General features: G+C 55.1%; 1 protein-coding gene across 1 annotated transcript in view; it reads right to left on the minus strand.

Moving 5' to 3' along the window:
• STX1A (syntaxin 1A) overlaps positions 1-15927 on the minus strand; it is a 66329-nt gene that overhangs the window by 49163 nt on the left and 1239 nt on the right. The window contains exons 2-3 of the mRNA XM_064677697.1: positions 2978-3055; positions 1719-1818 (exon numbers count right to left, since the gene is read on the minus strand). Coding sequence (XP_064533767.1) covers positions 1719-1818; positions 2978-3055 — 178 coding nt within the window. The remainder of the gene's footprint in view (positions 1-1718; positions 1819-2977; positions 3056-15927) is intronic.

A 15927-nucleotide genomic window follows, 5' to 3' on the forward strand; every position in this document is an offset into this window, starting at 1 on the left:
GGCTAGTGGAAGGTGTCCCTGCCCATGGCAGGGGGTTGAATTGGATGAGCTTTGAAGGTCCCTTCCAACTCAAACCACTCTGTGATTCTAAGTCTATCCACCACTGATCAGTCCTGCTGCACCACAATACTACAGAACACTGATTTCTGAATGTGTGGACTCTTCTTTTGCTGCCCAAACAGTTCTCAGCATGACAAACTGAATTCTCTACAATACCAAGGCAAGGTAACACTGTAAAACAAAACCAGAAGCACTCCCAACGTCGTGGAAGCTTCTGGAAGCCACAGCAACATCACTGCATCCTGTTCACTGCAGATCTCAGACTTTTAAATAGATTATTATGCTTTTAGGCCACGAGTGCCCTTTACAGCCCCGAGCAGACCCTGTGCCACTGCAGCAGCCAGGAGCAGTGACAGCTCTTCCCTGAAAACCCCCAAACAGGAACACTGCAACATCTTACAGTGCAAGCACAAGAGCCTGGAGGATGATTGAGCAACAGTCTGGGACACGTGAATTCCCTCGAGAAAATCCCTTGCTTCCAGGCTTGGCTAAGGAAATTTTAGCTGAGGAGCAGCTGCCAGGAGAGGGAAGCCTGAGACAACTTAGGAAGGGCCAGTTCTTCCAAGTAATTACAATATCTACTGATTTGACATGGGCTGGACGCAAGGCAATGTGTGTGTAGACACCCTCCTGGGGCCTCTAGGAACAATTCCACGTGCAGACATGGAATTGCACTGAGCAAACGAGGAGAACTTGATGGGAGAAGGGCAAGAGAGAGACCTGGTCTCAGCTTTCCAGCCCCCAAGCACCCCCCTGTGCCAGCCTGGGAGCACGAGCAGCACTCAGACCACAAAAGCAACACCTCTGCCAAGGACAAGGGCTACCACAGCTTAGGGCCATCCTGCATGGTCAGCCCTGCAGCACCCACCACCCCTGTGACAGCACAGTGCTGTCCCTCAGCGGGTGAGCCCAGCCAGAGTCCAGCCCTGCTCCACAGTGCCCAGCCCTGCTCTCCCTGCACAACTCAGCCCCTTGGTCCCACCCACTCCCCAGCCAGGCATTTGTAGACAACGAAGCTGGAAAGTCTCTGCTGACCCCACCACCCCCAGGGCCAGCTCCTCTGGCTCCCCTGGGAGAGCACTGGTCCCACCTGGGGACAGGGGACCTCAGCACCCACAGCTCTAACTCTGCCAGATCCCCCAGACTCTCAAGTGTTGCCACCTCTCGGGCGCTGTGATCCCTAACTCTGGTTCCTGGCAACAAACCTCTTCTCAGGAACACAAGACTGGGGAAGAAACAGGTCTGGAGGAGACAGACTCTTTGGCCAGCCAGCAACAAATCATCCTCAGGACAGAGAAACAGAGTTCCAAGTGCCCACCATGGGCTGCACCATTTCTGGGCCAAGCAGGTTCTGGCCCATCCACGGACCCTTCCAGGCTGCCCATGGCAAGACAACAGCCAACCAGCACAAAAACAGCCACTTGCTCTTTCCAGCCTCCACACTGCCCCATTCCTTCAGAAATCTCCCTCTGGCAGCCTCGCTGGGCCCTCACCACCTCACAAGGTCTCAAAGCCGCCAATCACCCCTCCACCTTCTCCCCAGGCAGGTCCCGGCTCTCCTTGACCATCCAGCCACGGCCACCTGCAGACACAAGGAATTCTGCCTGGCTCCAGCCACCCCTCAGTGCCCAGCCCGTGGACACACGGAGGTCACTCACTCTCGTCGGGGTTGGGCGAGGCGAGGATGGCGCTGTGCTTCCTCTTCACCTCCTCCACGTTCTCCGAAATTTTGTCGATGAACCCTCGAATTTCTTCCACCTGTGGAGGCAGGCAACAAGACAGGTGGTCTGTGACAGACCTGGACTTTTGGAAAATAGAGGGATTATTGAACCCTATCCCAAAGCAACCGTGATATGTCTGAACCACAGCAAACGTCCTCCTGGATGAATATTTTCCAGCTGGGAACTATAGGACCAGTGAGGAATTGGGCCTCTGCCATCCCAGCAGCCAGCTCTGCAGTCACAGTGGTGTGATACAGACTGTATGTCCTGTATCCTTTGTGATGCACTGAGAAACTTTGGGCATTGATATAAATCAGCATCAGATCTGATTCCCAGACTCTGTCCCTCTGCCAGAACGCTGCTGAGGCTGCACAAGGTGAGGCTGGCTCAGTCCCCCATTGCTCTTCTCTCCAGGGGCTGAGAAGTCCAGTTTGTTCCTCACTCCCCAGCCCAGGGAAGAAATGTTTCCCAGCAAATCCATGCTGGCATCTTCCCTGCACTTCTGTACTACAGGGAGACACCGGCATCGCCAAGCGGGGAAACCTCTCCTGTGCTCTCTGCCTGCCAGGCTACCCACCCTCCAGCTCTGTCTTCTCCTTTAGCTCACACCACCCCTTTGCTCATCTTCCTCCACCTGCACATCAGATTTCTCCCAGTCCCCACTCCATTGCCTGCATGGATCCACTTTAACACCCCCCACACACATGCCAAGCTAAGGGTGTGCTAAAAATCTGCATGCAGATCTTACAGCCACCCACATGCCAGAACACAACCTCTTGTTTGGGAATGGGAGGCACAAAATTAAATCAGTCCCATGCAAAGGCTGCTGCTCCACAGAGGTGCTCTGGGGAGAGGTCCAAGAGCTGGATGTGAGGCTCTACTGTCCCCATCACCTGGGCATGCTGCCCTGGTGAGTTCTGGAGAAGCAGGAAAGCATCCATAGGGTCAGGTGAGCCCACCACAGCCTGAGGTCTGCAGGGAAGCCTGGTTCCTGATGTTCAGCACTCAGAGCATAACCCCCAAGGACCTTGAGCATCAGCTGAGCAGCACCAGCCAGGGCAGGACTCTCATCCCTATCCCAAGTGCTGCTCCGTGACAGTGGTGGGAGCCTGGACCATGGCCCCACAACCCACTCTGGCACCAGTAGAAAGGTCTGAACCAGCTTCAGAGCTGCAGTGGAGGAACAAACGTCTCACCTGCTCAAAGAACTCGTCCATGAAGCGATCCCGGTCCACGCTGACGGTGACTTCATCATCATCATCACTGTCCTTCGCCTGCAGCGACACGGAGAGAGAGAGGCATCAACAGGTGCTTCCTGCAGAGTTCACAGCTCCATTTCAGGAGCTCCTCAGGGGCATCTTCCCCTTCTCCTTTGCTCACTTACTCTCAGGGGCTGGGACAAACACCAGCCAGAGTGTGGGACACCCCGAGTACTGCCACACCAAGCACCAGGGACACTGAGAGAGCACAGAATGAATAAATCCAGAAGTGAGGGAGAGCCAAAATCCCAGCAGCCAGTGCCCCATGGCACAGCCCCCACAGCGAGCATGGGACAGGGATAAGGACACCACTGCCTCCACAGGGAGCTGGAGCAGGAGCTTCATGGGCTCCCTCAGCCATGTGTGAGCACAAGGGCTCTGCAAAGAGCAGGGATGGGGAACATGAGGAATGCCACCATGGGAAACACCAGGGATGCTGCAATGGGAAAGCACGAGGGATGTCATGATGGGAAACACGAGGGATGCTGCGACTGGGAAAACATGAGGGATGCTGTGATGGGAAAACACAAGGGATGTTGCCATAGGAAACACAAGGAATGCTGCCACGGGAAAGCACGAGGGAAGCTGCCATGGGAAACGGGGGATGCTGCCATGGGAAAGCATGAGGGATGCTGCAATAGGAAAACCATGAGGGATGCCACAATGGGAAAAACATGAGGGATGCTGTGATGGGAAAACACAAGGGATTCTGCCATGGAAAACACAAGGGATTCCACAATGGGAAAATATGAGGGATGCTGTGATGGGAAACATGAGGGATGCTGTCACTGGAAAACACGAGGGATGCTGCCATGGGAAAACACGGGGGATTCTGCCATGGGAAAGCACAAGGGCAGCTGCAATGGGAAACATAAGGGAAGCCACAATGGGAGATGAGAGATGCTCAGATGGGAAAATATGAGGGATGCCATGATGGGAAAAACGAGGGATGCTGCCACGGCAAAACACGAGGAATGCTGCCATGGGAAAACAAGGGGAATGCTGTGATGGGAAACACAAGGGATACTGCCACAGGAAACACAAAGGATGCTGCCATGGGGAAGCATGGGAGATGCTGCAGTGGGAAACACGAGGGATCCTGTCGTGGGAAAATAAAAGGAGTGCTGCAGAGTGCAAGAAAGGTGGGAGAGAACAGATAATACAACAGAACTAGTAAAGCCCCAGCAGGCAAATGAGGGGTTGTCCTTGTCTGCAGAAGCATGTGTGTCACTGTCACCAGAGCTGAAAATACCTCCTGTCCCAGAGAGGCGGGGGACGCCAGCTCACAGGGGAAGGAAAAATTACAGTCCTCTGCATAAGGAGACATTTAAAAGATTATTATCCAAAGCAGCTACATGATGGAGGGAAATGGAAAATTAACAGGCTGGAAAAGTTCCTTCTTACTCCATCCTCACAAGAGAGATGTAGGCAGTGGAATGGAGATTTAAGACAGGACTGTCTCTGCCCATCTCATAATGGTCCCACTTTTGCAGACAGTTACACGTCACCCTGTGGCCCCTCCACACTTTGCAGAGAGGCAGCCACTACAGTCTGCAGAGAGATGGCTCTTACTTTGAAATAGGGCAGACGAAATATCTCTCCTTCCTCCTAAAACTGCCTTTTCACCCTACGGTGACTGATTTGGGCTCACCCAGAGGAGACCTCAGCTCTCAGCCTTGCCACTGCTCATGGCACCCTTTGCCTGGATAACCCATTCATGCTTCTCTCATTCATGCTTACCCAGAGCCCACATGATCAGAGTTGCCACTATTCCAGTGAAAATCTCACCCTGACAAGGGAAAGCAGGCACGTTGCTGCCCTTATCCACCACTCTGTGGGCACAGAAGACTGTCCCCTAAAGCCCAGAATTTAGAATTTGCTCATTTCGGGTACAGTACCCCAGTGGGGCTGGGGCATGGCCAAGGCCACCAGCCTGGGAACAGGCTGGCACACTTAAGAGTTTGATGGCCACCACTAACTCATGTCCCCAGGTGTCACATCTACACATCTGTTAAATCCCTTCAGTGATGGGGACTCCACCACTGCCCTGGGCAGCTGTGCCAGAGCTGGACAACCCTTTCAGTAAAGAAATTTCCCCAATATCCAACCTAAACCTCCCCTGGAGCAACTTGAAGTTATTTCCTTTTGTCCTGTCCCTTGTTCTATGGGAGGAGAGCCCAATCCCCCCCTGGCTCCACCCTCCTGTCAGGGAGTTGGAGAGAAGACAAGGTCCCCCCTGAGCCTCCTTTTCTCCAGGCTGAGAACCAGCCCCCAGCTCCCTCAGCTCCTCCTCAGACTTGTGCTCCAGACCCTGATCCAGCTCCATTGCCCTTCCCTGGACATGCTCCAGCCCCTCAATGTTTTTCTTGGAGTGAGGGGCCCAAAATGGACCCCAGGATTTGAGGTGCCCCAGCAGTGCCCAGCACAAGGGGACAGTCCCTGCCCTGGTTCCACTGGCCACATCAGTGCTGGTTCAGGCTGGGGCAATACAGGCCCTGCAGCAGACACTGCCCTTTGCATCAGGCAGAACCCAGCTCCTTCCCTGAAGCTTTTTGCATTCAAAATTCAGCAGCAGTTTGCTCTCACACCAAGTCTACACCATCTCTCCCACCTCCAGCTGTCACAACACGAGCACAGCTCGGCTCTGGGCAGAGCTGGATGCACAGCCACATCCAACAGCTCCCACACCTCCCCAGGGCCAGGGGTAGGATTTGGCTGTGGGCTCTCTTACACCCCTCCAGCACCCTGGTGTCACCACACAGCCCTGTCCCTTCTCCTGTCCCATGTCATCGCTGCTGCAGCCTCTCAAACCCATCTGAGCACAGTGACAGCTGTCAGCCCCCATTCCAGCCCTGCTGCCAGCTGTGCCATTCCTTCAGCCAGCAGAGAGCCAGGATGTAAGATCGGGTCCACCTGGGGTCAAAAACTGGTCCCAGAGCAATGCCTACACACGCTCCATTGCTCCTGGAGCATCCCAAGCATTCCCCCAGCACCCACAGCACGTGGGCAGCAGGGCTCACCATCGAGGAGGTCACAGAGCATCATCTCCTAAAACTAGGAAGGATGTCTGCATGGATGGATTCTTGCTACGGGGATATAACCACCATCCATGTTCACATTCCAGCTCACACATCACTTGGAACCCCATGTGGTTTGTGCTGTGCTTGATTTTAAGCATGGACTGCCTTTGATGAAGGTGGGTGGTGCCCAGGGCCCCCCGGATGGGCAGTTACAACACAGACCACCAGCTACACCCCTGCAAGGACCTCAGACATTGCCAACAGATGCTCAGGACACACGTTGTGAGTTATGGAAGATGCAGCTGCCAACACAAACACCGCCCTGGACACACCTGCCCTCAGGTCAGAGGATCTTTCTTCCCCCCCATCCTGCTCAGCCTCTCCATGTCAGGGACAAGGACATCCCCACCAGCACCCACAGATGGGGGGACACACGTCCTGCCAGCAGCCTCTGCCACCTCATCATGTGCCCAACAGGATGGTCCTCTACAGGAAGGAGTCAAAGGAAAGATGGCTGGGAGCACCTGTGGAGATGGATAGGGGATACTGGTGGATGACAAATGGGACATGACCCAGCCATGGGCACTGGCAGCCCAGAAAGCCAAGTGTGTCCTGGGCTCATCCCAGCTGTGTGGGCAGCAGGTGAGGGAGGGGATGTTCCCGCTCTGCTCTGCTCTCCTGAGAACCCCTGAGCTGCCTCCAGCTCCGGTGGCCCAGCAAAAGACTGGTGTTAAACTGAGGGTACAGTCAGGTCAGACCACGACCAGGGCTGGTGAGGCCCTGGCACAGGTTGCCCAGAGAAGCTGTGGCTGCCCCATCCCTGGAAGTGTCCAAGGCCAGGTTGGACGGGGCTTGGAGCAACCTGGGACAGTGGAAGGTGTCCCTGCCCATGGCAGAGGTGGTGGGATTGGATGATTTTTGAATGTCCCTGCCTACTAAACCTCTCTGTGATCCCATAAAAGCCCCCTCCTAGGGCAAGCAGGGTGGGACGCATCAAGGAGCCTCTGCAGCCCTGTACAGGAAAAGGCACCTCCAACACAACTTCCCCCAAGCCTATCCAGTTTTCCTTGCCATCATTCTGGCAGGATCTTAATTTGCCAGAATTCGGAGCCCATTTCTGAAGCCTGTGAGGAAAGTAATCCCACCATTAACTTTAAACACAGGCCTGTACTGTGACCACACAGGCCAGAGATGGGCAGCAGAGGAAGGGCAGCAGGACCCCACACTGCCCACCAAGATGCTCCTCTCCTTGTCATCTCTTGCCTGTCCCTTCCACAACCAAAACAGTCCTGGCTCATTGCTTGAAGGGTGCCACATCCCTGCCTGGTCCCATCCCTGCTGCCCACAGCACCCTGCCAGACTCAGAAATCCGAAAGGAAGGGAATCCACCTCCCAGGGAAGGGGTTTCTGCCAAAGCCAGGCGCAGCCTGGTCGGAGGCACTTGTGGTTGAAGGCAGCTCACCCCCGGGCACACAGGGGCTGACTGACAGGCAGGGAGATGTTATTTAGGGCAGGGAGATGTTATTTAGGGTAGGCACTGGACAGGGGGAGCGGCACAAAGCCCAGCCGGGAGCCCCATGAAGAGGAAATTACACGGATGGAGCCTGCTGGTCGGGAGGGCACGTGTCACTTGTCATTTCGGGCTGGAGAAGGGCACCATCTGTCCAACCCACGTCACTGGAAACACCCTCGGTGCCACACTGCCTCAGACCCCCTGCTGTCAGGCACATCACCAGGCCCCACTGCCTCAATCCCCCAAGCCAGGGAGGCAGCAGCTGAGGAGTGACCAGGACTGGAGGAGGAGATGCCACTGGGAGAGCTCATGGGATGCAGGGCACTGAAGGATCAGCTGCTCCCAGCATCTCCCTCCACACCAGGGCTCACTCCAGGCACGCTGCCAGCCCTCACAACTCTCACCCCAATCTTTAAGTGTTCCCCCATGCACTGCTGCCAAGGTAGGAACGAGACTAAAACGTTACAAAGGAAACCACAAGCATCCACACAGCCGACAGCGTTTTGGCTTCGTGCACCCCAGCTGTGAGCATCCCAGGTTTCCAAAGCCACATGGAAAGCTCCTGTCTCAGTCAAAACTATCCATGGGTGATGCTCAGCATGAGCAGCAAACAATTCCCAAGCCTGGGCTTGCTCACCAGCGACAGGTGAGGAGCATCACTCCTAACACTGGGCACAGGATCCTACCAGTGCCCCTCCACTCCTGCCTCAGGCACTGTCAGGCAGCACCAGGATCCTGGGGCTCCAGGCTTTGCTCCTACACAGGGTAGGTGAGGATGACCCTTTTTTTATAAGGTTTTTATTCCTCCAGCCCACTGGAGGCCAAGCAGGGGGCACCATGCCAGCAGCAGGGACAGCTCAGGGATTTGCTGCCTCCCTGGCACTGCTGAGCACTGGGAGCAAGATGGGGAGGGCAGGTCAGGCAGAGCTCCTCCGGCAGCTTTCAGGGCCTCACAGAGTTCAAGGTGCCCTCCACAGGAGCTGAAATCCCAAGAGGAGGCAGAGCAGAGCTGTGATACCCTCCCTGACAAAGCGGAGCAGCGTGTGGGAAGACGTCCAGAGCCCTGGAGCATCCCAGCTCTGTGGGTTTTGCAACCAGCACACTGCTAATAAATGTATAACCGGGCAGATCACATCCCTGTGGTTCCAACCCGCCCCGTTCCCTCCGCAGGCACTTTCTGGAAAGGCAAAGCAGCACAGACCACCTGAAAAAACTTCATGTCTGCTCTCTTCCGAGCAGCAAAGGTGGCAGGATAAGCTGTGCAGGGTCTCTGTCACCTCAGCAGTGGCCACACGCAGCCTTTGAGCTCCTGTCCTCTCCTGTCAGCGCTGCAGATGAATTTCACTGTGTCCAAATGCATCCACAGAGAGGGAGAAGGCAGCAGAGCCAGGGCAGACGAGCAACGGGCTTGGTTACTGCCAGGCATATCTGCACCCAGGGGATCGTGCTGACCCCTGGCATACCCCTCTGCCAAGCCCTGCCTGCACCCTTTCCTAGGAAACATCTGTGCCCAAACAGGCAGTGAGCCCTCATCCACCTTTAGCACCCCACAGGGCTGGGGGGTTGACCCCCACAGGGCTGGGGGCTCCCACTACGCCACCTGCCATCCCCACCAGAGACAAGGCAAGCCTCACAAAAGCACAATGGAAGGAAAAAGCCACACCAGCTGCCACCCCCTTTTTAGGGACCGTTCAGCGAAGCACAGAAAGGCCTCATCCCCACGCTCCAGGATGCTGCTCGCCGGCTCCGCTCCCAGGCTGCATCTGTTTGTTTTTATTTACGGACACCTCCGCGCGGCTCTGCCCAGCCGGAGAGATTCCAGCCATCTGGGCTTGACTCGCTGTGCAGAATGACGCCCTTTCCGTGCAGAAGCCGGAGCGCCGCGGGATGCGCGGCACAGGCTGCTCCCGGGAGCTGCCTCCGAGCAGCCGTGGGTCGTGTCCCCGCACAGAGCAGCACACGGGGGTCCCACCCCCAACACCAGTTGCCTCATTTCCCGAGTCCAAGCCCCCCCAGCCCAAGGCATCGCTGCCGGCACCGGGAGCTCCCACGGCAGCTCGTTCCAACGTGCGGCTGCGCAGGGAAGGACGAGGTCAGAATAACTCAGCGGCACAGACATCTCTTCTCAGCCATCTCGCAGAGCCTACAGGACACGTAGGAGAGCGTATGGATGCCCAGATCCCTGGAAACATCCCAGCCCGGCTCTGCGACGCTCGGCAGCACAAGGGCAGCTCAGCACAGCCTCGCCTGAAGGAGCCCCAGCGTCTCCCAGCCCCTCACCCTGGGGCTGCCCTGACCCCCCACACCTCAGGGTTTGCTTGAGGGGTCTGCAGCAGCCAAAACAGGCTCTTCCTCAGGAGTCCAGGGCTGAGGTCCTGCTCCAGAGGGTTTTCAGGGAGGTGGTGTCAGGGCTGAGGGTGAGGACTGACAGAGGGTCTGCTCCTGAGAGAGAGCCCTGGAGAGCTGAAAGACTTGACAGCACAATTTAAACTACCTCCAGCCTCAGCCCTTTCTGCAGACTATATAGTACAGCTGTGCACCGTGATAAACTGGCCATTCCATGGCACACAGGCCCCAACTCAGCTATGTCCAATTCCAATATTAAATCCAGCTGGCAGCCTGTCACCAGTGGTGTTCCCCAGGGATCAATGTTGGAGCCACTGCTGCTTAATGTCTTTATCAATTAAGTGGATGAGGGGATCAAGGGCACCCTCACTCTGAGTTGGGTGGGATGTCAACCTACTGGAGGGCAGGAAGGCTCTACAGAGGGATCTGAATGGGCTGGCTCAATGGGCCAAGGCCACTGCATAAGGTTCAACAAAGGCAAGGGCAAGTGCCAGGTCCTGCACTTGAGTCACAACAACCCCATAAATGCTCCAGGCTGGGGGCAGAGGGGCTGGAAAAAGACCTGAGGGTGCTGGCTGACAGTGGCTGAACATAAGCCTTAAGTTACTCCAAGGGAGGTTTAGGTTGGATATTGGGAAAATTTCTTCACTGAAAGGGCAGTCAGGCCCTGGCACAGCTGCCCAGGGCAGTGGTGAAGTCCCCATCCCTGCAGGGATTTAACAGACATGTAGATGTGGCACTTGGAACATGGGTTAGTGGTGGCCTTGGCACCACTGGGGTAACAGTTGGATCTTAGAGGGCTTTTCCAAACTAAAACTCTCTATAACTCTTATATTCACCAAAACCAGCCTGTACTTCCCACTGACAACTTTTTTATGAATAAAAGTCCAAGGCACAAATGACTTCAGCATTCAGCAACATCTGCATGAGTCAGGAGGTGTTTCAAATTTCCAACACTAGCAGTGCAAGGGAGAACATGATTTCCAAGAGTTTTGTCCTTAGGTGTTGGCTTTCACTGCTGCAGAATCACATTCACAGGCTTTGGCACAAAGCCCAACCTTTTAATCAGAGCCCTGGTCACTCTTAAACTCAGTTTTAGAAGCAAGTAGGTAAAATTCCATTAAACTCTGAAGAACAAGTGACAGAGGTGACAGAGGTGCCACCGATCCCGGAGAGGGCAACGAGCTGAACTCACTGACCTCCTCCTGTAGTTCTGGAATGTGGACAGCACCATGGACAGCTCCCACAGCTGTGTCACCAGGATCAACACATGAAAATGAAGGGAGTCTATAAAATGGCAATCCTTCAAACGCCACTGCACCACCTACAAAGAGGCACTCATGGAATGTGTTGGTTTGGAAGGGACCTTCAAGAATCCTCCAGTCCAACCCCCCACCACAGGCAGGGACACCTTCCACCAGGCCAAGTTGCTCACACGGTCATGAACGCTCAAAGATGGGAATGACACTTCTTTGGTGCTCTTGCCTAGACCCCGTAAAAGAACCTCAGCACCATCCAGGTGGGACACTGATACTCCAGAAGGCAAACATCCTCTGGAAAACCAAAACTAACAGTTGTTTCATACACAAACCTGAAGTCTGACAGGACTAGAAGGAAGACCAGCAATGGCAGATAAAGACAGAGTTCATATTAACAAACCAGCAGCACAGAGCACAGCAGGAGTGCTGCAGGATGGAAGCGGCCACAGCAGCAGCGAGCTCCTGAAAACTCACAGGACAACGTGAGCAGAAGACTTTATTTTTTAGTTAGTTCCCATGAAAAGAAACCTGAGTCTGTAAATATCCACTAGAATCTCAAACACTGCACTGTTAACAGAAAGCTCAGCCTCATCCTGCAGATTTCATCACTGCGTGGCCAGGTCTGTCCCCTGCTCCTGGGGTGGACACCCAGGTGCCAGCAGCAGGGAGGAGGAACCTTCTCCAGTAGAAGGAGAATGCTGGCCTAAGAGCAAAGGAACACAATTTGTGCAGGAGATTTGGAATTTTACAACCCAGTCAGGACCCAGTCAAGTGGAAGATGTCCCAGCCCATGGCAATGGGGTTGGATGACACGGTCTTTGAAGGTCCCTTGGTGACTGAGGGGAAGCTTTTCCTTATCCTGAACTTTCTACAGCTGCTGCAGCAGAAGGACTTCCCATTCTCCTTTGAATGCCTCCAAGGACACTTTTTGGCCATCAGATGTCTTGGGCTCCACTCACTACTTCCAGCGCTCCTGCAAAAGGTGATGGAGGAATAGACTCTCCTGCCTGGGGACAGTGGCTGCATCACCACGGGAAATACTCAGAGCATCACACACTGAAGAAGGCTGAAAGTTGCTTCAGGATATCTCTTATGTGGGACCTGAGCACTCAGAGGTCTGTCTGCTGTGGCTGCCCCATCCCTGGAAGTGTTCAAGGCCAGGCTGGATGGGGCACAGAGCAATCTGGTCTACTGGAAGGTGTCCCTGCCCACGGCAGGGCATTGGAACAAGATGATCTTTGAATGGTCTTTCCAACCCAAACCACTCTGCGAACCCACGACACACCACAGCCTGTCCCCTGCTCACAGACAAAATTCTGCTCCCTGGTTTGGGGGGCAAGGCAGCATTTCCAACACCTGCCCTGTTCCAGGCCACTGCAGACAGAGGCTCAGGCAGCCTGTGGCACGTCGCCCCTGCCCTCTCCCCTTCTTCCAGCTCAGCAGAACTTTCTACTCCTCCTGCTTCCAGACTTGCCTCATTTCATATTTCTTCTAAGCAGAGACAGCCTCGCTGGCTTTGTGCCTGGTCTGGTCCTGACACAGCATCGCTCCGTCTCCGTTTCCCGTGCCATCCTCTGCTCGCCTTCCCCTCCCCACACATCTCCTGTAGGATCATCCTGCAGACTCCACAGTCCAAGGACACTCAGCCGTCCCCTGACGCAGGTGTGCTCAGGTCACCCGGAGCCAGGACAACACTGCACACTCTGTCTTCCTGGGTCTTCCACTCACCTCCTTTTTGCTAATACACGTAATTTTCTGGAAGTAGCAATTTATCACAGTACTTAGCTTAATGAGCCTTACTGTACATGTTCTGCCTGTAGTGATAATTTTGCATATTTCCTGAGAAATCTTGTTAACGGGGAGATACATGGCAAAACAAACATTTGTACAGCTTCCGAGCAGCTCACACACAAAGACACTGCAATTAAAACAACGAGACTGAAGCCCTTTGGCTCCAGCCCTCTCAGACATCCAGCGTGCAGACAACATATCAGGATGCACTTATCCCTCTTATCAGTCTTCAGTGCCCACAGATTGGCACCAGGTCTCAGGAGGCCAAGAGTATTCCTGCGTTCACGTTGACTTCAGTGGGATCACCAAATCCCCACGCACCAGACCTGACATTTCCCAGCACACACCAAGGGACCTTGGGGCTCAGTGTCCCCTCTGAGGTCTGTCTGTCCCCCAAACCCCCATCCATCACCCTGCCAGTCCCATCCTGGGCTGGGGACATGACACACTACCCAGAGCTGATCCAGAGGCTGGGCTTTGCCTGCTGCCATGTTTAATGCACATCAAAGGGTTTCCAAGCCCAAAAGGCTTCCCAATTTTTGGCTTGCCCTACCACCGTGTGTGCCTGCTGCTGCAAACCATGTCCCTATGGCACAGGGACACCCAGGACCCCACAAACGCTGGGGAGCACAGGAGCATCTCACACGAGAGCGTGCAGGGCTCATCCACACCCCTCCTGTCACCTTCCTCCGTGCCTGGCTGACACCCCCAGGAGCAAGGACTCACCGGTGTCTCACCCCATCCCACCCCATGGCCCCGGGGAAGCAGACAAAGCAGCTTCCCTGCCCCTGGAGCCTGTGGAACGGGCCATGCTCCAGGGGCAGCCACAGTGCACGACCTGCCAGGGCAGCTCTGCTCCTCCCGGCCCCAAAAACTGAGCGTTTGAGCATCGCTGCCCAGCCCGGCGAGCCCGGGCGGAGCGGGCTGCGGACACGCCACACCGAGCCACCGGCTGTCACCCGGCACGTGACGGCCCCGCTCCGGCCGGGAGGCACCGACAGCAGCTGAATTATTTACGTGACCCTTGTGGCTGAACAGGAGAGCTCGGAAGCACGTAGGGCAACCGAGAGGGTTAAGAAAGGGAAGGAAGACGGCACTTAAACAAGGAAATATATCTCTGTGTCTCTCTAAGGTCTGTAGGGTTTTCTGCTGCGGGAATGGGGGTGGGGGGTGGGGAGGTCTGGAAGAGATGGAGACAGACAAGACCCGACTTCTGCAAACAGCAACTGTGGTGGACTTCACATTTGTGTCCCCGGGAGAGAAAGCCTCAGTGGGAGCAGCACAGCATTAATGGGAAGGGGTAGAGTGAGGTCTGGCTGTGGGTCCTGGGACACCGCTGAAGATCTCACTGCCGCAGGAGGGGACAGGGTGGATCCACGGAGCTGGACCTGGAGCCCACCTCGCTTCCTCTCTGGTTTTATTTTTAACACCCACCTCCCACAACTCCCACAGGCAGGAGCTCAGAGCAGGGACGTGGCTGGCAGGAGCTGGGGAGGGCAGTGTCATGGCACAAACACATGGGTGTCACTGGAGAAAGGCACCCAAAAACAGCTGCTGGAGGGGAGTGATGGGCTCAGGAGGAAAGGACCCCAGAAAAAGGTGTCCCTACCCACAGCTGGGTAGTTCAAATTGTATGGTTCCTTCTAACCCAAACCACTCCGTGATCCTATGACACTGGCACATTTCCCTCACTTCCCCCCGCTCTCAAAACATCGTTTATAATTATTTTACCATTTGGACCTGTGTCACGCCCTGGAAATCCCAATGTCTCATCCAAACAGCTGCCACATCCCTGGCAGGATGGAGCAGTGTGGGACCCTCAGAGTCCTGCACACACACACACCCCATGTCATCGGGGTTGCTTTTGGGGGTGTTGGGAAAGGGGACCAGCTCCAGCCCCGCTCCAGATAGGTAGGAAAGACCACCCCTGGCCACAGCTGTGGCATCTACACAGGGGCAGCTGTGAGCAAAGCTCTGCTCGGCCTCGTCCCAGGCATCCTGCATGGCCCATCCTCAGCTGCTCTCCTCCACAAGAGGACATGTTTCAGCCATAAGGTAAATTTCCTGTCCCTGGTTCAGAGCAGGCCTGGGGACACGACCCCCACCAAGGGCACTGGATAAGCTCCAGTGAGTCTGATCCCAACCGGAGCCCGAAGGTTCAGAAAAGAGCTGGGATTAGCATTTTGAATTTCAAGTACCATTTTAAAAATCCCATTAAGACATGGAGCTCTTGTTCTGCACAGCAGTGACCGCCCTGCATCCCCTCCTCTGCTCCAACAATGCCAACTCTTTTTATATTAATCCTTCTTTTTTATCATCCCTGGCAGAATTTAGACACTGCATTAATACAGAAAGAAGCGGACCAGGCTATTAATGAGGCAGCACAGAGAAAACAAGCCCAAACGCTCCTGACTCTCTGTCCACTGCAGCATCTCGCTCCTCCCTGGTGCCCGCCACCACAGAGGCTGTAAATCCACACTGCAAATCCACGCTGCCCACACGCTGCCCCGCTCCCTGCAGCTCTGCCAGGGGAGCACCCACTCAGATCCGGGGCATCCGGATGCTGGAAAGCAGACCTCCATCCCCAGGAGCCCCCCGGGAAGGATGCTGCACCCTCAGCATGAGGCTGATGAATAAGGAGCAGCAGCGGGAGTGAGGCGAAAACACGTTTTATTTTTCTTAAGGCATATTTAAAGGAACGAAGAGATTTTAAAATACTCCATGGCATCACTTCTCAGCCAGCACCGGCTGCCAAGAGGACATTCACGAGGCTGGTTTTTACTATTATTATTAAAAAGCCTATTTTCCAATCCCATTTCACAGCCTGCGCTGGTGGTGGAGACAGAGCCCCATGTTTGGGTGCTTTCCAGGCAGAGCGGAGGGGGGGGGGCAGCTGTTCTTTATATAGTCCCTTCCTCCTCCGGCATCCACAGCCACCCCTGGGCATCCACAGTCACC

This window comes from Pseudopipra pipra, chromosome 21 (genome assembly GCF_036250125.1).
Source record: "Pseudopipra pipra isolate bDixPip1 chromosome 21, bDixPip1.hap1, whole genome shotgun sequence".
In the NCBI taxonomy this organism is placed as follows: Eukaryota; Metazoa; Chordata; class Aves; order Passeriformes; family Pipridae; genus Pseudopipra; species Pseudopipra pipra.